Source organism: Panthera pardus, unplaced genomic scaffold, assembly GCF_024362965.1.
Source record: "Panthera pardus isolate Hobbes unplaced genomic scaffold, ASM2436296v1 HiC_scaffold_8, whole genome shotgun sequence".
NCBI lineage: Eukaryota > Metazoa > Chordata > Mammalia > Carnivora > Felidae > Panthera > Panthera pardus.
In genome coordinates this window covers 9,991,448-10,014,830 of record NW_026527013.1, presented here as the reverse complement: position 1 = coordinate 10,014,830, position 23,383 = coordinate 9,991,448, and the positions used below count along the sequence as shown (strand labels likewise).

Here is a 23,383-nt window from a genome sequence, read left to right as displayed (position 1 = left end):
ACTGCCGTCTCTCCGTGGCTCAACCTCCCACTCTCCCTGGCAGGTGATGTCTGGAGCCTGCCAGGCGCCCCCAAGCCTCACCATCAGGCATTTATATCTATTTAGGGCTGGGGGCTGTTCTACCCAAAGTGCCAGGGAATTCAGATCCTGCAGCCTCAGCCCTCAACCAGTGCCTGAGGGAGGGAGTTGGAGAATCAATAACCCAGCTCCCTCACCCCTCAGGTAGGACGTGTGTCCTACAAAATCTGCCAGCACTCCCCAGCAGGACCGAGCCCTATGCCTCTGGTGGGAACTTGTTTGATAACAAGCATGACAAACCGTCCCAATTTGCCCAGGACTAAGGGTTTCCTGGGACACAGGGTTTTGAGTGCTGAAACTGGCGAGTTCTAGGCAAGTTGATTACCCCGGAGACAACTCGTCATTGACTACTTCTTTCCTTCCCTCTGTCATTTCCCTGCTCCCATACAGCTTCTTTGTCCAAGACAAATGCACTCAATCCTTGTCTCAAGCTCTGCTTCTGGGAAACCTCCCCGCCCCCCCAACCTTCAACCTCCTTCATGCCCTTCACACAGCCCATCGGCTCGGCCACTTCTGAGCTGAGCACTTGTAAGGGGCAGATGTGGTGCTTAGAATTTTCTGTCCAAAATCTGGTTTTGCCTTTGAGGAAGGAAGGGTATTCTGTCATCTCTGTCCTATGTGTGGGAAAACTGAAGTTTGGGCAGGAAAACGATTTGCCTGAAGACACCTTGCGGGTAAGTGGTGCATCCTGGGAGATGGGATCTGGGGCAGAGGTTGGCTTCTTCTCCCCACGCTACTGCTCTGGTGTAAAGGCCAAGGAATGTGCCGGGAACCTTCTCACCCACCTCAAATGCGTTATCTCATTTAATCCTTATACCACTCCTGGGAGATGAGACGACCACTCCCCACTTTGCAGAGTGGGAAACCAAGGCCCAGAGAGGTGCCAGAGCCCAGGTTCAAGCCCAGGCAGGCTGGCGCTGAGTGCATATCCTTAACCACCCTTAACCACCGGGCTCGTGCTTCAATACGTGTAATTTCCTTTCAGGCAGCTGCGGCTGTGGCCACTCAGGGAGGAGGAGGAGGGGCCCAAATGGCAGGCCTGGCTGAGAGCCCCCAGGCTGGCATCTGCGCTGGCAGGCTGAGCCCAGGCCTGCCCTGACCCCTTGCTGCCAGCCCCAGTTCCTTGGGGACCCTCCTGTGGCCTGAAGCATCTTCCGCTCCTCTGCCCCCACCCCTATTTCTGCGGTTGGCCCAAATACCAGACAGGGCGAATCTTAGCTTTCCCCCAAGCATTCCATGCTCCTGTGGCCCGGCCCAGGCTGGCCGAGGTTACGCAAGCTGAGCAGGGGTGGTTGGTGGGGGTGGGACCGAGGGGACGGGCTGGCCTGTCCTCGCCGCCCCATCCGGCAGCCCTCCCCAGGGCGGGGAAGGGGGTGGGCCGGCTAGTTCCCCACCCCCACCCCCCAGCCCCTGGGAGAACAAGCCGGGTGGAGGGTGGCCTGTGCCAAGAGATGGGGGGCGGTGGCGGCCACGGAAGAGGCTCCAGGAGGTGACCGCCTGGTTTCCATTAGGGAGCCCTGGTCGGCATTTCAGGCGAGACGGCAGAGCTGGGGCTGGCTATGGTAAGGTGGGGTGGGGGCGGGAGGGCAGGGGAGGGAGGGGAGCCTGCCTGCTCCCCCCTCCCCCCCCACGCGGGGATGCTCCTGTCGCCATGGTGACCTGGTGCTGGGCCTGGGGCCACCGTGACCCATCAGTCCCTCTACTCCCAGCGGCTGAGCCTGCTGCTGCTGCTCCTGCTGCTGCCCGGCCCCCCACCCACCCCAGGCATGGAGGACGCCGCCTTCCCCCACCTGGGGGAGAGCTCGCAGCCCCCGCCCAGGGCCTGCCCCCTGCGCTGCTCCTGCCCCCGGGCAGACACAGTGGACTGCAATGGCCTGGACCTTCAGGTGTTCCCGGACAACATCACCCGGGCAGCTCAGCACCTCTCCCTGCAGGTGGGGCCCCCGGGGGCCGGGGTGAGCACGCCAAGTGCCGGGTTTCGGGGTGATAGGGTGATGGGGGCGTTGGGCGTGCGGGTCTTGGCAGCGATGGAAGCTGGCCTGGGTGAGAGCGTCGGGGTCTGGGCATTGGAGGCGAGGGCAGGTGGGGGGGGACAGACACTGGAACTTTTAGGAGGGGCTGAGCATTTGGCAGTGTTACAAGGTCAATGTCTTGGCAGTTACAGGTTTGGGGGGGTGATGGAATATCAGACATCTTTTTGGTTTATAGGGTTGTTTGGGGTCAGGGTGATGGGTGTCAGGGGTCAATTATGGGGGCAGATGGGGTGTCGGGGGGTCAACATCTTGGCGATCACAGGGTTGTTTGTGGTGACGGGGTTGTTTTGGTTGCAGGGTAATGGGGCTTTGGGGATCAAGTGTGGGGGTGAGGGGTGTCAAGGCTTACTTGCTTAAGGCGATGGGGAGCTGGGAATCGGGGCTCCGGCCACTTGCCGAGGGCTCAGGGGTGTGAATCCTCCCCCCCCAGAACAACCAGCTCCAGGAGCTCCCCTACAATGAGCTGTCACGCCTCAGCAGCCTCCGGACCCTCAACCTCCACAACAATCTCATCTCTTCCGAGGGTGAGGGGTGAGGGGACCTCGGGAGGCGGCCCCTTCCCTCCCCTGCTGGGTCTGTGGGTAGTTTTGCGGTAGTTCCCAGAACTGCCCTTTGCTGAGCAGGATGGAAACTCAGGCTGTGGCTTTGGAGGACGGGTGGGGAGGTGTGTGGGAGGGTGCCTGGAGGAGCCCCTGCCAGTCGCCAGCCAAGAGCCCTGGGGCAGCTGGGAGCACAGACTCCCCCACTGCCCCCTCCCTGGGCCCCGGGGCCGCGGGGGGGGGGGTCCCCTCACTGCCCATCCCGCTCCCAGGCCTGCCCGATGAGGCCTTTGAGTCCCTCACGCAGCTGCAGCACATTTACGTGGCCCACAACAAGGTGAGCACCCCCACCTGACCCCTGCCCCGGCCCTGAGGCCTGGCCCGCAGGGACATACAGCAGGGCGCGGAGGGCACGGCGGGGGTGGGGTGGAGGGCAGGGCTCCCTGACCAAGCATGGCCGCGTCCCCACAGCTCTCGGTGGCCCCCCAGTTTCTGCCCCGCTCCCTCCGAGTTGCGGATCTGGCTGCCAACCAAGTGACGGAGATCTTCCCGCTTACCTTTGGGGAGAAGCCCGCGCTCAGGTAGCCCCTGGCCCAGCCCGGACCTCTCCGACCTCAGATATGCCTGGGGTCACTCCCTACCCCTGGAGGCCTGAGGGGATCATGAGCCTGCCCTTGAGGGTCTGCAGGGGCAGAGTCCTACCCTGGGAGGGAGGTGCGGGGGGTGGGGGGGATCTGAGGCAGGACACCCTGGATGCCGTCTGGAGAACCGCGACGCCAGGCGGAGACAGTGCGCGGACGCGTGCGCATCCTCACAGTGGAGGCCGCGCTGGGGTGCAGGGGGCGGGGGCGGGGGCCGGTGGGAGGGCCGGGGGCAGGCTGGTGGCCGGAGCCTGGCTCCCCTCAGGTCCGTGTACCTCCACAACAACCAGCTGAGCAACGCCGGCCTGCCCCCTGACGCCTTCCACGGCTCTGAAGCCGTGGTCATCCTCAGCCTCTCCAGCAACCGGCTCAGCTACTTGCCGCCCAGTCTGCCACCCTCGCTGGAGCGGCTCCACCTGCAGGTGCCCCTCCTCCACCCTGCCAGCCCCCTGCCCGCCCCCTTTCCCTCTCTCCTGGGGGAGTCCCCCCCCCTCCCGAGAATGCCAGTAGTCACAAGTATCTTCGAGTCTTGCCCACTGGCGCGGGTCACTCACACCCGCGCTCTCGGACCCGCGTTGCCAAAGCTAGCTCCCTGCTACTCCCTTACTCAGGAGCCTTCCATAGCTCCCTGCTGCTGTCTGTCCCCCGGCCCCTGGTCTCACTGTCTCCTCCTTTCCCAGAACAACCTCATCTCCAAGGTGCCCCGAGGGGCACTGAGCCGCCAGACACACCTGCGGGAGCTCTACCTCCAGCACAACCAGCTGACGGACAGCGGCCTGGATGCCACCACCTTCAGGTGGGGCCTGAGACAGGGGAGGACACAGGTGCAGCCTCGTGCTGGCAGGAGGGGTTGAAGGTTCGGAGTCCAAGCCCCACCCCCCGCAACCCTCCAGCCCCCTCCGGGGTATGACCCCCAAACCGAGGCCTCATTTGCTGAGCACCTGCTGTGCACCAGGCTCATCGGAGCACCTAGCAGCCACCCTTTTGCTCCCAGCTCCTCTGTGCCTGGGTTCTATTATCCAAACGTCATCACCGCCGCATGCAGACTTGCACCCAGAACTCTGTCCTGGTCACCTCCACATCCAGCCCCGGGGCCGGACTCTGCCCTGATCTCAGCAGGTGCCCCTCCCACCCAGATCTCGCGACTCGCCCACCCCCAAGTTGGGGTCTCCGGCTTCTATCGCGGGAGCACTCCTCAACCCTCACCTCCAAGGTTCACCTGTCCCCCACCCCCACCCCCCCCCACCTCCCCCGCTCAGCACCCAGCCCCACGCCAGCCCTCTCTCCCACCAGCAAGCTGCACCACCTCGAGTACCTGGACCTGTCCCACAACCGGCTAGCCTCGGTGCCCGCGGGCCTGCCCCGCACCCTGGCCGTGCTGCACCTGGGCCGCAACCGCATCCGCAGGGTGGAGGCGGCCCGGCTGCGCGGGGCGCGGGGCCTGCGCTACCTCCTGCTGCAGCACAACCAGCTGGGGGCGACGGGGCTGCCCGCAGGGGCGCTGCGGCCGCTGCGGGGCCTGCACACGCTGCATCTCTATGGCAACGGGCTGGACCGCGTGCCCCTGGCGCTGCCCCCGCCGCCTGCGGGCCCTGGTGCTGCCCCACAACCACGTGACCACGCTGGGGCGCGCGGGACCTGGCTGGCACACCGGGCCTGGCCGAACTCAACCTGGCCTACAACCGCCTGGTCAGCGCGCCGCGTGCACCGCCGGGCCTTCCGCCCGCTGCGTGCCCTGCGCAGCCTTGACCTGGCCGGCAACCTGCTGACCCGGCTGCCCGGCGGCCTGCCCGGCGGCCTGCACACCCTGCGGCTGCAGCGCAACCAGCTGCGGGCCCTCGAGCCGGAGCCGCTGGCCGGCCTGGACCAACTGCGGGAGCTCAGCCTGGCGCACAACCAGCTCCGGGTCGGAGACATCGGGCCCGGCACCTGGCACGAACTCCAGGCCCTCCAGGTCAGGCGCCGGCCGGTCAGCCACACTGCCCCCACCGCCCCTCCGTCCCCTCCATCCCCACGCCTTGCAGCGTCTTCCCACAAGGCCCCGAGATGCCTCAAAGAGAGCCCGGCAGACGGACCCGGGGTGGGTGAGGCAGAGCCGGCCTCCGGGCCTTGGGCCCTGCCGTCCCTGCCACCAGGTCCTCGGCAACCAGCCCCTCCGCCTCCCCGGGGAACACGGCCCCCTGGTTCCTCCTGAACGCGGCTGCTTCCACAGAGTTTAGAGCATCTGGGGGTGCAGGCGCTGTCCTAGGCGCTGGAGAGGTGGGCACAGAGCGACACAGCTCCGGGCCCGTGGCACCGACGCACTAGTTAGGGAGAGAGCGGTTGGTCAGTAGACGGTGTCGGGAGGGTGCCCGGTGAGGGAAGTGTCATCCTCAGCGAACGACTGCTTCGATCTCTCCCGCGGCAGGCAGGTCCCCGTCTGTCTGGGACCCCAGCACCTAGAGCCCAGCCTGCCCCAGACGGAACTCACTGTACCTCTGTCGGGGCTGGAGGGAATTTGGCAACGCGGAGGGGGTTGAGGGGAGGAGGCCCAGGCTGGTGTGGAGTGCCCGGGCAGGGAGGTTTGGGGCTCAAGGCCCGGGGCCGCCGTGGCATCATCTCTGCCCAGGTGCTGGACCTCAGCCACAACGAGCTGTCCTTTGTGCCCCCTGACCTGCCTGAGGCCCTGGAGGAGCTGCACCTGCAGGGCAACCGCATCAGCCACGTGGGTCCTGAAGCCTTCCTCAGCACTCCCCGCCTGCGCGCCCTCTTTCTCAGGTGCCCCGGAGGCGGCTGGGGAGAGCGGGTCCTGGGGGCAGGGGGCCCTGAAGGGCTGTGGTGGGCTCCAGCAGGCCTGGGTGGGCCAGGACGGTTGTGCCCCACCCCCCCCTTCCTTTGCACCCACCCTCACGCCTGCCTCTCGGTTACAGGGCAAACAGGCTTCACATGACCAGCATCGCACCAGACGCCTTCCTGGGCCTCCTGCACCTGAGTGTGGTGGATACGGCGGGCAACCCCGAGCAGGTCCTGGTCCGGCTGCCACCCACAACTCCACGTCAGCCACGGGCAGGGAGCCCCCGAGCCCGGAGGGGTCCAGCAGTGTAGCCCAGACCCCTGGGGCTCCACTGGGTCACGGACCGAGGAGACGGTGCCCATCCGGGGCCTCAACCAGGCTCTCCCAGGCCTCAAGGGCCTGGCCAGGAAGCTGGGGACAGGGGCGCTGCGTCCACACACAGGGAGCCCCGGGAGAGACTCAAGCACGCAGCTCGCACGCCAGGCACGCAGACCACACCAGCCCTGCCGGACGCGGTCCCCACTCCCCGCACAAGTGGAGGCGGCAACAATAAAGCCTAATAACCCTGTCAAGTGCTCACCACCTGCCAGATGCCCTTCACCTTGCAGGAGGGGCTCTCACCATCCCAGCATCCAACGGAGGAAACTGACGCTGTGGGATGCTAAGAGGGTCAGGCAATCTGGTCCAAGTCCCGGGGCCAGTGAGCGGCCGGGCTGGATTTCGAGGGGTCAGCAAGAACCACCACGTGACAGCTGACCATACGTATACACCTGAACACACCCAAGGCCACCAGCTACAGAAACACACGGCACGGCAGACGCCCTCAAGCAGGCCACAGCCCTCACACATGTCCCCGGAGCAAGTGTGCGAATCGAACACATCCTTCACGGGCACTCTCCCCCCACGGCCTGCCCCTCTTATGGGCACCTTGCCATCAACCCCCGGGGGACTGTGGGAGAGACCCAGCTGGCCACGGGGCGGGGGCAAGAAACATCAACAGGACAGAGTGAGCCAGGCGTGGCCCTGGCTGTTTATTCCCTGTGTCAGCCCTGGGGAGCCAGCTGGGCTCTGGCTGACCTCAGTGGCTTCTTTGGGGTGTGGGTGGGCTTCAGGGTTAAGGCTGGGGAGGGATAGGAAGTAAAGTGCTTGCAGGGGCCCTCGGGGCTTGGTCCTAGCTGCCCCCCCCCCCCCACCTCTGGGGCAGGCCGGGGGCCGGACACCCCAGGCTGTGCAAACGGGACTCTCCAGGGCCCACCCAGCCAGGCCGGGGCAAGGGGCACAGGCTGGCTGGTGGTGCCATCCTCAGGGCCCCCCGCCAGGAAGAACCCAGCGGAGGACACGTCCATCTGGAGCTGACGGTCTGCTGATTGTCTGCTTGTCTGGCCTCCGGCTGTGGCCTGGTCAGCTCCTCCCGGTGCCAGGGCCTTGGGCACTCTCCAGGGGCCGCCCATCCAGCCAACCCCTCACCTGCGGAGCCGCTGCAGCTAAGGGGGAGACCGCCAGGGTCAGGGAGGGGGTACTCATGGCCACAGCCGTGCCCCACACCCCCCAGCCTGGCCGCTCACCTCACTCTCCACCAGGTTCCGCCTGTAGAGTGCCTCCTTTGCAGCCTCCTGGGGGCCGAGAGGCGGTCAGCGGGCAGCCGCGGGCAGCCCCGGCCCCCCAGCGCCCACCCGGCCCTCGCCTGGCTCACCCTGCTGCCGTCGTTGCCCAGGCGCCGGGCCGCCTCTGTGTAGAACTGCAGCTGACGCTCCAGCTGGGCCGCGTACTCTGAGGGTGGGGAGGGGTGAGGATGGGGGGCTGCTGCCCTGCCCTGCCCCCCCCCCCCCACGTGCCCATCCCCGAGACCCTACCCCTCCGGATGCCCGGGCCCCCCTGCTCCAGCTGTGCCCTCTGCCACTGGCTGCGTTGCATGATGTCCTGGTACTGCTGGGCCACCTCCGGGGGCACCGGCCGCCGCGCCTGCCTCAGGGCCAGGATCTGGGGGGTGCAGAGTGGGGGACTGTGACGGCCCTGCCCGGGGCCTACCGAACCCCCAATCCTGCCCCAGCCAGCCTGTCAAAGCAGGCACCCACCTTCCGCTCCAGACGCTCTTGATCAAAGGCCAGCACGCTGAGGCTGTGCAGGGGCCGGGCCGATCTGTGGAGTTGGGGAGGGATGAAGGGCCGCAAGGACCCCCCAAGCCTGACCTCGTTAATTCTCACAGACGCACTGGGCGCTGGGGAACGGCAGGAGATAAGCTAGGCCCACCCTGGTGTTGCAGACCCCACGACCTAGTGGGGCTGAGGGCTCTACACTCAGGCAACTGCCGTGCCCGGTGGTCAGGGAAGGTTTCCCAGGGAAGAACGCAGCCAAGCTGGGAGCCAGAGGAGTCAGAGCCGGGCAGGGGAGTGGGGAGCAAGTGCTGGGTAGGGGGGCTCACGGCATCATCAGAAGACAGAAAAGCCCAGAGGCCAGTGAAAACGAGGTGTAGATAACCATGAACGAACAGGAGGAAGTGGGGTGGGGCGAGACTACTGGATATATTGATAATGGTCCAATCACAAAAGATCCTAAAAATCAGGCTGAGAAGTGTCAGGACGTTTCAGGAGACGGGGAGCCAGGAGACGTTTTGCAGCAGGGAAGGGATGCACTACAATTCGTGCCTGATGGGAAACTGTCCAGGAGGCGCTGAAACAGGAAGAAGGGACTTCTCTCCAACATGGCTTGACCCAGCCACCTACCTGTTCCCTGGCTCCCTCGAAGGGGTGGGTACGGGAGGGGCCTTCCCTTTGGGCCCAGCAACCTGCTTCAGTGGACAGAACCAGTCTTGTGATTCCCGGCCCGCTTGAACCAAGCCTCCCTCCCTGGGGTTGCTGATGGGCAGGAGTCTCACTGTGGGCGCGGCTGCTGGCACGGGGTCAATGACCAGCCACCTCTCAGTTGTGGTCTCCAACTGCTGGGCGGTCAGTGGCTCCCGAATCCGGACCATCACCTCCAGCCGCCCCCCGGTGGGCCTGCGACCATCCAGGACCTGGGTGGAAATGAGGGGAGGCTACTGAGAAGCAGGCAGTGGCTGGAGGCCCAGGGCCGGGATCAGAGAGAACCAGGGTAATTTCCAAAATCTGAGCCCCTAGATAGATAGAGCTGAGACGCCAATTGGTCAAAACGGAGCAGGGTGCTGGGCATATTTAGGGCTGGGTAGTATGGAGGTCTGGGATCCCTGGGGGAGAAGCTGGGTCAGTAGAAGAGACCCCTAGGAGGCCCAGGTCCTGTAGGGAGCTTTTGAATAACGTTAACAAGTGACACAGCCACACCAGAGCCTGTGGGCAAATGTCCACATCTCACCTCAAGGATCTCCCGGACCTCACACGCGGTCTCCAGGGCGTCCAGCTTCAGCTGGGCTGTGCCCAGCACCCGGTCGGTCTTGAACAGCCCCCTGTGTGCGTGAGGGGGACAGGACGGTTGGCCCAGGGCAGCTCCCCCTCCCCCAGAGTCCGCCCAGCACCTGCACCCCCAGCTCACCCCTTGTGGACCACTTCAAATTTGATGCCTTTGGTCTGGATGGCCCTTCGGAAGCCGCGGTGGCTGCGGTTGATGCAGAGTTTGAACTGCTCCTTGAACTCTACTCAGGGAATGAGGACAGGCCCAGGAGGAAAGAGGGAGGGGTCAGGCTATGGTTTCAGGTTCTCTCTGCACGGGGCTGGGGTGCCTCCCAGCAGCCACGGCCTCCTCCCCCTCCTCCTCCGCTCACCGGGGGAGTCTGTGTTCTTAATCACACTGGTCTTGTCTTTCTGAGCTTCTTCCTAGAGCCAAATCAAATAGGAGGCAGGAAGGCTCAGGGGCTGGGGCCTGCCCTTGGACCCCTGCCGACCCACTCCCGCGGATGAGGCTTGAGCCCATCTTTCCTCTCCTGGGCTCTCTACATACCACGTTGGGATAGGGGAAGTCAAACCGAACAAAGACATCCAGGTCGCTGGGAGACAACCCTGTGGGCAGACAACGGTCAGAGCCGGGCAGTGAGGCAGTCCCGCAGCCCTGACCCCTGCCTGGCGCCCCTCACCTGGGGGCGTGGGCAAGTTGATGCCCTTCACGATGAACAGGAGCATGTCGTTGCTGCTGAGGTCAGGGAAGATCCTTCCGGGAGGGCAGGTGGGGAGACAGAGGCACGTCAGCCCCAACGCCTGCCCGCCTTCTTTTCCCTTTGTGGATCCAGGGAACACACCCCATGCTGGCCTTTGTAGCTATATGGGCTCCTGGGCTCCAGTTTTAGGATCTGGACAGACTGGAATTCTTTGTCCAGATCTGCCAATGGCTTATTTTCGAGACTTTTCTTCAGTCTGGGACCCACTCTGCGCCAGCCAGTGGCTTCACTGCTGGGGGACCTTCCCTTCATTTAACGATACTTCTGGGGGGCGCTTGGGTGGCTCAGTCGGTCAAGAGTCCGATTTCAGGTCACGATCTCAGGGTTCGTGGGTTCGAGCCCCACGTCAGGCTCGGTGCTGACAGCTCAGAGCCTGGAGCCGGCTTCAGATTCTGTGTCTCCCTCGCTCTCTGCCCCTCCCCCGCTCGCACCCTGTCCCTCTCTCTCTCTCTCTTTCAAAAATAAATAAACATCTTAACAAATTTAAAAGAGCAATATTTCTGCAGCCCCTACTATGTGCCTGCTGGTGTCCTCACTGATGGGGATATAGTGAGACAGACCCCATCCCTGTGCTCATGGAGCCCAAGCTAGCTGAGTGAAGAGAAGACCAATGCGTATATAAACAGAGAAAACAAAGCAATTCTGCAGAAAATTAAAATAGGGGAAGAGAGTGGAGCATGCTCAAGATGGGCTGTTGTAGACGGGAGTGGTCAAAGAGGGCCTCTCAAGGGAGGCGACATCATAGGTGATTCCGGATGCCAAGAAGGCGCTACTACACGGAGACCTGGGGAAGAGGGTCTGTGCAGAGGAAAGAGCCAGTGCAAAGGCCCTGAGGATGAACATGCTTGGTTTGTCTGAGGGACCAAAAACAGGCCTGTGTGGCAGGAGGCAAGCAACGTGGGGACAGTGGGTGGGGACGAGGTGATGGGGAGCCAGGCTGTGCAGATGTGGGAGAGCCAAGGTAAGGGGTGTGGGGTATCCTAGGTTATTGCAGTGGCTGTGCCTAACCCCATCTGTAAGTGGGGGAAATGATCCCAATTCCCCACGGTGTGGGAAGGCTTAAGAGGAGCAGGACCAACAACAACCACGCTGAGGGCTCGCCCGGGCCTTGGGACAAGGCACATCTCTGCACTCACTCGGTCTTCCCCATTTCTTAATGTGTCACTGGCAACTCCCCAACACCGTCTTTCACTTGCACCTCATGCCTGCCTCAGGACCCTTGCATATACTGTGCTTTCACCGTGCAACCAAACTCTCCCCCAGAGGCAAGTCCTCTGCTGGCTTCTGGGGAGTGCAAGCCCCTCTCCAAAGGGGCATCTGGGCCAAGGGGCATCAGGGCCTTACTTGATGACGCTGAAGGTTCTCTGCTCAAAGCGGGCAGTGGGCGTGGGGAGACCTCGGGCGAATGCCTGCTTCAGAATCTCCATGCTCCGCTTACAGTCCTCTGCCAATTTCTCAAATCTGCCAGCAAGAGAGCCCTGTTCAGGTCCCTGGTCCCAGGGATGGGATGGGGGTACAGACGTCTGGCAGAGGCAGGGACAGGGGTACTCACTTGCTGGTTTCGGCAATGTTGCCCAGGTGGGTGAACTGGTTAGAGTGGTTCAGGCACATCTGAAGAGCAGAAGGCAGTGAGGGGAGGGGTGGGGGGCCACGACCCTGAGGCCTGCTGATCTGGGCCAGGGGCCCACCTCACCTCATGCTGCTGCCTTATGAGCTTGGTGAGTTCACCGTAGCGCCGGGCAGACTCCTGAGACAGACCTGGGCCAGGCCGCTGGACCAGAGAGAAGTCGTCTTTGTTGACGGGGGCGGGTGGCACCTAGAGAAGACAAGCCTCATGGGGAGGGGCCTGCTGGTTAGCAACAAACAGACCCACGCATGGAAATGTCACCCCTTCTTGGAGAGGCCTTCCTGGACCACTGCTTTGCCCCAGCCCTGGTCTTTCTTCTTCCCCGAGGAGAAAAGTGGTGCTCAGAGAGAAGTGGATGGTTCCTCCCAAAGTGGCACACAGCCCAGGTACTACATGTCCCAGCATCCCTTGCTTTAAATGGAACTGCTTGCCTTGCCCTTTCTTTCTCTCAATGCTTCCCATGGACTGAAGGCAGGAAGGGCATCAGTCCACTCTGACCACGTGGACAAAGATGACCTTCCAAGGTATGACAGAGCAACAAGATGGAAGGAACCTGGGCCCTGGAGGGCTCTGTCTTTTCCAGAGCCCAGACTGCCCCGAGTATTACATGCGAGAAATATATCTGTCTTCTTTCAGCCACTGAGTCGGGGGGGTACTTATCCGTTACAGAAGCTTAACCTGGATCCTGACTAATATACTCCAAGTTACGTGGCTGCTAAGTGGCCACAGCCCAACAGGTGGCTGCCTGGGGAGGTCCAGCAGGCCTAGAGGGTTCACCTTGGCGATATCCACAGGCAGCCCATTGCGTGAGGCCTCCAGCATGGGCTCCAGCCCCTTGGCCTGGCGCAGGTGCATTTTGGCACCCTCCACATCATTCTTCTGCTTGGCTCTCAGTGCGGCCTGTAGGAGCTGCTTCTTGCGGCCCTCCAGGAAGGCCAGTTGCTGCTGGGCTGTGGGTACAGGGGTGTCTGTGGATGCGGCCTGGCCCACAGCCAAGCAACAGGCAGCCCAGGAAGGGAGGGCATACCTACCTCTGGCGGATGTGCCCTTGGGGGCTGTTTTGGCTGCTGGGGTGGAGCCTGATTGGGGTGCCCTTGAGGGTGGGGCCTTGGGCTGGGCCGTGGGGGCCGGAGGGCTGGTGGGCTGCTGACAGACAGGGAGGGAATCAGAGCTCTCCCAGCGCTCGCAATGGTTCCACTCCCCAAGGGGCCGGGGCCCGAAACTGACAATGGTGACTGTCTTAGTTTCTGTTTCCTCAGCAACGAATGCCCCATATAGTCTCATTCTCGCTGAATCTTCGCAGAGACAAAGACAGCCCCTGTACCCACTTTGCAGATGAGGACGCAGGATCAGAGAGCAAAATGGCTTGCCCATGGCTGCACAGCCAGGAAGTAAGTGGCCAGGCCGGGAGGGAGCCCAGCTCTTCCCAGGCTCTGTCAGGGCTTTGCTGCCACTCCCGTCTCACCCCAAGACCCCAGCCCCTCCCACCTTCTTAGGTTCCTCATCCTCTTCATCCTCTGCGCCTTCATCCTGGTTAGCCAGCTTCATGGCGGTCTCCAAGACCCCCACCAGGCTCTGCTGGGTGGGCTCGGTGGCCTCCAGGCCCTGGATGGGGGGAAAGCCTGGGCGGCCAGTCAGGGCCCAGTCAGGAGGGAGGGACCCATGCCGCGGTGGCGGAGACGTGGGTTCCTCCCCTTCCTAAGGAGCCTCGGGGCTTTGGATGTACTTTGAATCCAGGAAGGAGCTGCTGCTGGTTCTGTGTAGATGCCAGATTATTCCAACCTAATCTCCTGCTGCCTCTCACCTGACCCTGGGCCTTGAACCAGACGCCAACGGGCAAGCAGGGGGTGAGGCGGGCTACCAGGCACAAGAGGCGGTCACAGGCCTGGAGGGATTCCCAGGGGACCAAGGTGTTGAGGAATAATTGCTCTCCCGGGGGTGCGCGGGCAGCTCTGAGAACCCAGAGGAGGCCCCCAACCCACTGCGAGGCTGATGGAAGGCTGAGTAGAGTGTAAGGCCGAGAGCTGATGCGAAAGGAGGAGTCGAACACAGAAGAAATGGAGGAAATCAGACAGACGATGGTGGGCCGGTGAACAGGCTCTCCAAGTAAAACCCCCTGATTTTTAGCGTCTGCCGATTTCCGTGGTATAAACACTCCTATTGGGACCCAACTGTAAGGTACCAATTATCTAACAAGTTTGCAGAATTCCCGAACGCGGAGCACACAGCTCCCTGGGCCTGTGCGGTCAGGAGGAACAGCACCTACGGAGGCTCAGAGGCCGGGAGGGGCAGGGGTGGGGGCTGTGCCTACCTGGGGGCACCGGCAGCTCGGCCACGTCTACTGTTCGGCCCGCCTTGTGGGCTCGGATGGCATCTTGGTATTGCTGTAGTGGACACGGGATTAGGGCTACCTGGGCAAGGCCCCCGGGCGCTGTCTGCCTGCCCACTGGGCCCCCACACACCTTGACGATGCGCTCATGCATGCGAGCCTTCCGCTGGTCCCCTTTGGTCTTGGCCTGGGCCGCGGCCACGTGGTATCGCTCCATCCGCTGCTCCAGTGCCTCCAGGAGAGTCCGCGGAGGTGGGGGAACCTCTGGGCCAGACGGGGGCCGAGGGGGAGCAGAGGGGCAGGGTTAAGAGTCTTGGGAGGGAGAGACTTGTCGCCCTGGCCTGCCCACCACACAGGGTTCCAAGAGCCTACCTGGCGTGGAGGGCACCGTGCTGGGAGCCGGAGGCTGCGGTGATGGCGAGGGTGGCTCTGGGGGCAGCTGGTCTGAGGGCAGAGAGGTCCAGTCCAGTGAGGGGCTTGCTCGGGGACCCCCTACCCCACGCTGGTGTGGTCTGAGGGGGTCCCCAGGTGACCAGAGAGGGTGGCAGCACCAAGTCCCGGAGGCCGGGCAGGGTGGTGGGGTCCTCACCAGGGGGAGGTGGCAGGCGGGACAGGTCCACAGGCTCCCCCCGGCTCAGGGCCTCCAAGATGGCATCGAAGCTCTGAGAGAAAGGAGAAGAGGGGAAGAGGCTGCGGTTGGGGGCCAGGACCCTGTGGGGAGCCTCTGTCCATTCCTCTGCAGCATCTTGCTTAAGCCCCTTCCAATACTGACGCCCATTTCACAGGCAGGGTAAACCGGGGCTTTAAGAGATACGGAAAACTACACGTACAGAGTGACTAAGGGTCAGGAGTCAAACTGGGGTCCGTCTGACCACAGCGCTCCTGTTCTTTGCCACCACACAAAGTCGGAAGCATCGTGTCTTCTCCCACCGGTCTGGACGCACCTTGGCCACACGGAAACGTCTGGCAGCAGTGGCAGTATCTCCCTGCTGCTTGGCGTGGAGGGCGGCCAACTTATATTCGCGCTGGCGGCTCTGCAGCTGGGCCAGGAGGTCAGGGCTGCAGGGACCTGGAAGGGGGAACAGCGTACGAACCGCCTCTGTTTAACCGTCACAACGAAGCCTGTTCCTTAGGCCTGACCTACAGATGTGAGCGCCGAGGCTGAGAGGCCATGCCGTCTCCCCAAGATGGTGTGGCGGGGATTCTACCCCGGGACCTGAGAAAGAGACAGAATCCGCAGCAGGCTCCAGGCTCCGAGCTGTCACCACAGAGCCCGACGTGGGGCTTGAACCCTCAAACCGTGAGGTCATAACCTGCACCAAAGTCGGACGCTTAACCGACTGAGCCACCCAGGCGGCCCTCATCTTAACTTTAAAAAGTGGCCACAGTTGTCATTCCCAGTGTCGTGCAAATACTGACATTCACAAAACAGAACTATCACATCACTCTTTAAAACTTAATGTACTTTAAGGGCGCCTGGGTGGCTCAGTCAGTTAAGTGTCTGACTTTAGCTCAGGTCATGATCTCACGGTCTGTGGGTTCGAGCCCTGCATCGGGCTCTGTGCTGACAGCTCAGAGCCTGGAGCCTGCTTTGGATTCTGTGTCTCCCTGTCTCTCTCTCTGCCCCTCCCTCACTTGTACTCTCTCTCTCTCTCTTAAAAATAAATAAACGTTAAAAATTTTTTTAACGTTTTTTAATCTAATGTACTTTAACTACCATGGTGATTTGAAACTCACCAGTATTGACTTATTTTTATTTTTTATTTTTTTGCAAGCTCTATGCCAACTGTGGGCCTCGAACTCATGACCCCGAGATCAAGAGTCACACGCTTTACCGAATGAGCTGGTGGTGCCCCTTGTTTTCTTTAATTGCGGCAAAATACACATGAAATTTACCCTCTTAACCCTTTTTAAGTGTACAATTCAGTACATCAAGTACAGTTGACCCTTGAACAATGAGGGTGTCAGGGGCACCAACACCCCCTGCCCCCGCCACGCAGTTGGAAATCTACTTTTGACTCCCCCCAAATTTGACTACTCATAGCTTGTTGTTGACCGCAGGCATCACCAATAAAGACCACCGATCGACACGTTTCATACGTTATGCGCGTTATATGCTGTTCTTATAATAAACGAAGCTGTAAGAAATGATACCAGGAAAGCCACAAGGAAGAGAGATACAGTGCTGCACTGTGTTTATCAAAGAAACAGGGGGCCTGCTCAGTTTAAAGCTGCCTTTTCTTTTTTTTTTTTTCATACTGGGTGGGGGGGGGGGGAGAGAGTATGAGTGGGGGAGGGGCAGAGGCAGAGAGAGACACAGAATCCGAAGCAGGCTCAAGGCTCTGAGCCGTCAGCCCAGAGCCCGACGCGGGGCTCGAACTCAAAGACCGTGAGATCGTGACCTGAGCCAATGTCGGACACTCAACCGACTGAGCCACCCAGGCCCCCCTAAATTGCTTTTTTAAACAGTATGCTAGTTACAGTATTAAATGACACGTTCGATAGGTTTTCAGGAGAAGTATCATTAAATTTAAGGCAACTGGTGCAATTTTTGACCTAAAAAAACAAAGGGCTATTGCACTTAACGACCACCGGGGTCCACAAATCCTAGAAACGCCTGGCAAGCTGCATGCATCGTACTTTTTCAGACTGACAACTGCACCTACAGCTTTAAGTTCAGGTGTATTTGCCTGAAAAGGTATCCGTGGGTGGAAGCAAAAGAGCGTTGACACTTGATCGGTTTTATCTCCGATCACAGTGAGTCTCTCAGAGTTAAGAAAATGTCCTTCCGGGGGCACCTGAGTGGCTGAGTCAGTTGAGCATCCATCTGACTCTTGATTTGGGCTCAGCTCATTATCCCAGGGTTGTGAGATCCAGGCCACACTAACAGCTTAAGATTCTCTCTTTCCCTCTGCCCCTCCCCTGCTTGTGCTCCCTCTTGGGGGGGGGGGGGGGCAGTGAAAACATTCTTCCAGGTTGAATCATTGGTATTATTAGCATAGCACTGAACAAAGCCTAAATATATCAGGCTTTTTGATAAAGAGTTTTCATACGCCAAGAGCACAATTTTATCGCACTGGCACCTCTTGCTGACAGGGCTGGGGCTGGGTCCGCCTTCTACCAATTAACTCCCGTTTCCCTGTTCATTGTTTCCCAACTTCCCCTTTTTCTTTTTCAAAGCACCAGGAAACCTGCTTCATACCAACAAATAGACGGGAAGACACGGGGTCCTGTTATCACCATGTTGCGGGCTTCCCTGGACCCTACCCAAGTCGTATGCCAAAACCCCATCGTGAAAAAAGCTTTGGTGATTTTGGCTGAGCATTTCGGGTGACGATTTCCAACAACCTTCCCTGAACTTTGCCAAAACAATAGCTTAGAAACCAGCCGGGCTGTGGAAAGATTTAGACCTGGTGTTTACTTTCTCAACCGGGCCAGCCCAGTTTTAAGTGTCTCTTCGTATGTTTGGGGAGCGTTTGCCCCTGGGGCAGTGCCTGTGTTGATATTCTAGAAGGGACAGAGGCGGGCACTCCTTTCGGGTAGCGGGAGGAAGGCCACCGGAGAGGGAGAGGTTGGGAAGGAAAACCTCCCGCAGGTGAGGGTTTGTTTGGTTTTTTTTAATGTTTATTTTTGAGAGACAGAGAGACAGAGAGACAGAGACAGAGTGTGAGTGGGGGAGGGTCAGAGAGAGAGGGAGACACAGACTCCAAAGCAGGCTCCAGGCTCCGAGCTGTCAGCACAGAGCCTGACGTGGGGCTTGAACTCATAAGCCCGTAGGTAAGTTTTAGAAGACAGACATGCTGAGGGCTGGGGAATTTTCCACTTATAGCTCTTACGCGTTAGCCCTCAAAAGGGACTCCGACGCGTGCTGCAAGGTGACACTAAGTGAAAGAAGCTGGCACCTAAGGACAACTCGTGTGTCGTCCCACTTACGTGAAGTATCCGGGAGACGCAGACTCATAGAGCGTAGATGGTGGCTGTCAGGGGCCGGGGGAGCGGAAACAGGGAGCTAGTGTTTCGCGGGAAGAGAGTTTTTGTTTGATGAAACGGTCTTGGAAACAGAGGAGACCGGTGCACCACATGGTGAACGTGCTACTCAATTGCACACCGAAAAAGGGTTCAAAGGGCCAACGTCATGTTGTATGTATTAAACCACCACACGTACAAAAAACGGCATTCGTGAACTCCAGAGACATGAGGACCTGGGGAGGCGAGGGGCGTTAAGGATATCTGACAGTCAGTGCAGGGCCTGCACCCCCACAGAATGGCCAAGTGCTGAGTAGACCCCACGCCTGCAACATCCCATGTCAGCCCAGCCCTGCCCCCGGCCTACCTTGAGGAACCTGGGGCTTAGCCAAGCCTATGGATGAGGCCGGGGCAGAGGAAGGCGGGCCTTCTACCGTGACCCTGGGCTCCGGGGCTGGCTGGCTCGTGGTGGAGGCCGGCTGGGAGGGTGCGGGCGTGTGGCTGGGGGTGGCTGCCGGACCCTTCCCCACTGCCACGGGCGGTGGGATGTCCCCTTCGTCGATGGCGTTACCTTTCCGGACCGAGGCCAGCAGGTTTTCAAGTGTCTGAGAGAAGGTGTGAAATGGGTTTCCGAGGAGCCTGACAGCTGGGTGCGGTGGGCCGGCGGTAGGGTGCCAGCGCCCTCCCATCACCCGCCCGCCCGCTCACCTTAAGCCCCCGGTCGTAGCGCCGCATCTTGGCTCCATCTCCAGCTTGCCTAGCGCTTTCGATCGCCCTCTGGTAGAGGGCCAGCCTCTCCTGCAAGGTGGCCTCCACCCCGGGGCTGGGGGCTGCGGCTTTGGGCTGCTGGAGGGACCGGGGCATGGTCTGGGTGGTGACCCCACTTGGGCTCTCCCCAGGGGCTCCCCTGGGCGAGTGCCTACCACACACCAGGCATGGTGCCCCGGGGGCCAGCTGTCCCCGCCACCTCCCCCCCCCCCCCACCCCAGGTAGAAATCATCATCATTGTTCCGGGTGCAGGGAACTGGGTCTCAGAGGTGCCATGTCACCTGCCCAAGGTAACATGGCTGAGGGGCAAGGGAGGGCCTTGAACCCTGTATTACGGGGAGCAGGTTGTCGGGCTATACCTGAGCCACAGGAGGCTGGGACTCCAAAGACTTCTGCTCCTCCCCAAGGACCACATTTAGTTCTGCCTGCAGGGACACACGGCCATAGGCCAGGCATGAGGGCCTGCTGCACAGGGCAATGACAGCATGGGTGGCCCCCTGCCCTGCCCTGGGTGCTCACCAGCAGGTCGTCGTCAGCCTCCACATCCTCCTCGTCGTCGGTACCTTCCTCCTCATCCGGGTCTCTCATGCACAGGCTCGCCATCTTCTCAATGGCCTCCATGGGCAGGGGACCTGGTGGCAGTGACAGGCCCCAGATGGACTGGGATCCTTCAAGAGTCCCCATGGGGCGCCTGGGTGGCTCAGTCAATTGGGCGGCCGACGTCAGCTCAGGTCATGATCTCGCGATTGGTGGGTTCGAGCCCCACGTCCGGCTCTGTGCTGTCAGCCCAGAGCCTGGAGCTTGCTTCGGATTCTGTGTCTCCCTCTCTCTCTGCCCGCCCCCCCTCATGCTCTGTCTCCCTCTCTCTCTCAAAAATAAATAAACATTAAAAAAAAAAAAAAAGAGTCCCCAGCCTCCTGTCCCAGTTACCCATGGCCCTAAAGAATAGGGCAGCATGCCCCCCTACTGGCCCTTCCATGGCACCCCACTGCCCTCAGGCCCACCAGGTATGATCCCGCTAATCCTGCCGGCCTCCTCTCGTGCTTATCAAGCCGGACTTCCAACCCTGGCTCTGCAGCTTTCTTACTGTGGCGCCCTGGGCAAGTCACGTGACCTCCCTGGGCCTCAGCCTTCCCACCTATTAGACGAGGGCAAGTTTCTCCCTCACACATGCATCGTGAGGACTCAAGGTAAATGAGGTTCTAGAAAAGCACGTCATCAGCACTTTGTCATTCGAATTATTCTCATTATTTGCATTACCTACGTCCTATAAAAGCGCTTTCCACACTGACTTAGCAAGTACTGGACCACTGCCCCTAGAGGAAATACAAGGTTAGGATCCCATGAGCCTCTGGGCATAGTTTCGTCAACCAGCCGATGCATAACCTAGTTCAATGTGTGCCTCTATCTAACTATACCTTTTTAAATACATGTCGTTGGTTTGTTAACGTTGAACTCAAGGCTACTCGTGTCTGAATGAATGAAGCTTATCTGCTAGCGTATTTCCTCCATAAGGCGCATCACAAACTTCTTGCCCTTGAAGACACGAGACATCTCTAAGCGCCACGCTTTAGTGCCATTCTCAACAGCAAAACGTACCACGCAAAGAGTACCCACAAAGAGTGCCAAAATGAGCAAAATGCAGCCTTACACAGACTGTGAGAAGGACCCGTGTTTACTTGAAGCCCTGAGACACGAAGGCCGACGGTCATCTTGCTCTCTCTCAGCTGGGACCGCGCAAGGTGAGCGACTCAAACTTTCTGCAGCTCTGTGCACGCCCGCCAGGAATTGCCAAACCTCCCCGACTATTGATTTTGGTGTTCCCAAGAAAGTTTAGCCCGTTGGTGAATTCACAAATATGGAATCCGTTAATAATGAGAATGCACTGAATTAGCTAACAAGTATAAAGGTTCCGTCTCCCCTTGGAGCTCCAGCCCCAAACCCCACTGCAGTGTTGCTGACCCTGTCGCCTCCCACGGGGCGAGGGGGGAGGGCTCTGCATGCGCTGGGCCCCCCAGCCGCACTTTCTAGCTCTCCTGCTGATCATCCTTATTGTGGGTGTCTCTTGCGGGCACCTGGCCCCAGCTCACAGGTCTCCCCCATCCTTCTGTGCTTCCCTCACCCCAACCTGATCATGGGACAGCGTGTTGGAGGAAATGTGAGACCCTGTGTGAAGTACTTTACACGCACGAGAAGATGAACTACTGTGACTAAGGGCAATTATTATTCCCATTTTACAGACGGGGAAAACGAAGTCCACACAGGTGCTGGGACTCATCAGTCACACAGCCAGTAAGCAGCACGACTGGGATTTGAACCCTCACTCTGGGTCCAGAGCTGATCGCTTAACCTCTTAACCCAGCCTGCGGGTTCTAGGAGGGCAGAGACCTTCTCCGTCTCCTTTCCCCCTTCTCCCCAGGGCCCAGGGCTGAGTCCTGCCCACAGCAGGTGCTCAGAGAATGTTCAGGGGTGTGTTGAGAGTCTCACCTTTGCCTTTGAGCTTCTCCAGGACTTGGGGCTGGCCCCCCACCAAGGCCAAGAACTCGGCCTCCAGTTCCTCATTGTTAACTCCGTCCTCGGGGATCATAAGGCCGTCTGGGGAGAGGTCAACCAGCAGGCCCAGCTGAGGGAACAGTAAGGGTCCAGTCAGACCTTGGAATGCACCCCACCTGTCCAGAGGCAACCGGGACAGACCCAGGTTTCCCTCAGGAAGGAAACCCAGGTCTCGGAGGGAAAGCAATTTCCCCAGGGAAGTGCCAGGAGGCTGGAATGGGTTGAGAATGCAACAGGTGTTCCAAGATGGGCCAGGCCCTCTGGCCTAGATCAACCCGGGGCAAAGGGCAGGCAGAGAGACCCTGCTCCCTGCTCCGAGCCCACACCCACAATGTGCTGCTGACTGAGTTCAGTGGGAAAGACAGGCCCTACACCCTGCCCAAAGCTAAGCCACTCGGTACACCTGGGCTTCTCCTTCCAGCATACTCAGCAGAGGGGGCCACGCAGGAAGCCTGGAGTTATCAAGAGCACATAGAAGCCCGGACAACACAGAAACTGAAAGCGGGGTTTTCATTGTGTAACAGACCTGTCTTCCTATCCCGTCCCAGCTAATGACCAATCGTGATGTGATAATATTACACTGAACTACACAAAACGGCCTTTTCTGTCGGTCAGAATGGGCAAACGCTGGCTATTATGTATGGCTCCTTTCAACAGTAATAAGTTACGCTTATTGGCTCAGTCGGTTGAGTGTCTGACTTCGGCCCAGGTCATGATCCCGTGCTTTGTGGGTCCGAGTCCCGCGTCGGGCTCTGTGCTGACAGCTCAGAGCCTGGAGCCTGCTTCAGATTCTGTGTCTCCTTCTCTCTATGCCCCTCCCCCACTCTGTCTCTCTGTCTCCCCAAAATAAATAAACATTAAAAAAAATAAGTTATGCTTATTGAGTGTTAGGTTCTAGCACTTTCCATAAACTATCCAGTGAATTTTCACAACTGTGCTGTGACATAGGGACTCTTAGGGCCTCCATTTTACAGACGAGGAAACAGGTGTAAGAGCTGTGAAGCTGAGTGTCCAACATGCAGAGGCCAGCAGGGAACTCCAGGTTGGCCAGATTCTAATGCCCGGGCACTAAACTATGGCCTGAGCTCCTTCCACCAAAGCTAAGAAAAATCAAACCTTCCAGGTGCCTGGGGCAGAGGAGACGGAAGAGGGAAAAGGACGACCAGACACAGTCCCGTGGGCTCACGGCAGCCGCTCTGGATTTTGCACTTAGCCCTGGCCAAGCTGTTAATCCCTATGACCTTGGGAAGCTGTCTTCACCTCTCTGGGCCTCAGTGTCCTCATCTGTACAGTGGGGATAGAAAGTCTGACTTGGCCTGGCTGATGCGAGGTTCCATGAGTGTCCAAACCAGGAGTACATTAACTATCCTTATCTCAGGTCCGAGGCCTTCCCCTCCCAAACCGGAGAGGCTTCGGCAACAGGTGGCTCTGAGCCCAGGGCGGGGCGCCAAGAGCTGAGGAGCTGGGGAGCCGGGGCCACTAGGCCCCACTTTGGGGGCAGAACCTCATCTGGAAGGCGGGGACCGGGGCTCACCTGGGGGTGGTGATCGGTTCCCCTGGTGGGTGGGGCCCTCCTCTGAACCTGTGATAGGGGTGAGAACGGTTCTCTAGGCGGGGCCGTGGGGTATAGACTCACCTGGCGGGCGGCGGCGGCACCTCGCCCGGGGGGCCCCGGGGGTCCCTTCCTCTTGTGCATCTTCCAGGCAGGATGCCCAGACCACTGGCCACCTCGCCTGGCCTTGCCCTGCCTCCTCCCCTGGGGCCTATCGCCGCGCACGCGCACTTCCTGAGCCCCGCGCCCCTGGTTGGCGCCCCGCGACCGCTGACCCCGCGCCCTCGACCCCGGGGGTGGCCGCCCCACTTCCGCCTCGGCCTCGGCGCCGCGGCACCGGAGCGCAGCCACTGGACTTGCTGGGCCCGCCGCACTGAAACTACAACTCCCGGCAGGCAGTG

At 60.3% G+C, this 23,383-nt stretch overlaps 2 protein-coding genes across 5 annotated transcripts; one reads left to right on the top strand and one right to left on the bottom strand.

Annotated features, from left to right (window-relative positions):
- Nucleotides 1-1,401: 1,401 nt before the first annotated feature.
- On the top strand, nucleotides 1,402-6,632 carry PODNL1 (podocan like 1). Its single transcript, XM_053896679.1, is given in 13 exon segments — nucleotides 1,402-1,640; nucleotides 1,788-2,012; nucleotides 2,542-2,635; nucleotides 2,923-2,987; nucleotides 3,122-3,231; nucleotides 3,557-3,713; nucleotides 3,972-4,087; nucleotides 4,585-4,864; nucleotides 4,866-4,916; nucleotides 4,918-4,989; nucleotides 4,991-5,245; nucleotides 5,900-6,048; nucleotides 6,201-6,632. Coding segments are annotated over 13 exon segments (1,752 nt in total). The 5' UTR covers nucleotides 1,402-1,637; the 3' UTR covers nucleotides 6,376-6,632.
- A 434-nt stretch (nucleotides 6,633-7,066) lies between these two features.
- Nucleotides 7,067-23,365, bottom strand: CC2D1A (coiled-coil and C2 domain containing 1A). Of its 4 annotated transcripts, none has more exons than XM_053896674.1 (29): nucleotides 23,067-23,365; nucleotides 21,365-21,500; nucleotides 19,397-19,509; nucleotides 19,237-19,302; nucleotides 18,818-18,952; nucleotides 18,477-18,714; nucleotides 15,088-15,212; nucleotides 14,733-14,805; nucleotides 14,516-14,587; nucleotides 14,277-14,407; nucleotides 14,126-14,198; nucleotides 13,303-13,436; nucleotides 12,846-12,960; nucleotides 12,592-12,764; nucleotides 11,881-12,003; nucleotides 11,740-11,798; nucleotides 11,532-11,648; nucleotides 10,107-10,180; nucleotides 9,974-10,032; nucleotides 9,798-9,849; nucleotides 9,569-9,668; nucleotides 9,392-9,482; nucleotides 8,940-9,077; nucleotides 8,788-8,852; nucleotides 8,140-8,203; nucleotides 7,918-8,044; nucleotides 7,758-7,834; nucleotides 7,630-7,677; nucleotides 7,067-7,548 (listed from the first exon to the last, which is right to left on the bottom strand). In XM_053896674.1, the coding sequence occupies exons 1-29, from the start codon at nucleotides 23,124-23,126 to the stop codon at nucleotides 7,528-7,530; spliced, it is 2,859 nt and encodes a 952-aa protein (XP_053752649.1). In that variant the 5' UTR covers nucleotides 23,127-23,365; the 3' UTR covers nucleotides 7,067-7,527. The 4 variants fall into 4 exon arrangements, with proteins under 4 accessions (XP_053752649.1, XP_053752651.1, XP_053752650.1 ...); XM_053896676.1 differs by having other exon boundaries at nucleotides 8,788-8,849; XM_053896675.1 differs by having other exon boundaries at nucleotides 12,846-12,957.
- Nucleotides 23,366-23,383: the final 18 nt, after the last annotated feature.

Coding starts and splice junctions, on each gene's coding strand:
- CC2D1A (XM_053896674.1), bottom strand. CDS start 23,126: ATGCACAAGAGGAAGGGACCCCCGGGGCCCCCCGGGCGAGGTGCCGCC. Junction 19,303..19,396: donor AGGCTGACGACGACCTGCTG/GTGAGCACCCAG, acceptor GTGTCCCTGCAG/GCAGAACTAAATGTGGTCCT. Junction 9,669..9,797: donor TAAGAACACAGACTCCCCCG/GTGAGCGGAGGA, acceptor TTCCCTGAGTAG/AGTTCAAGGAGCAGTTCAAA.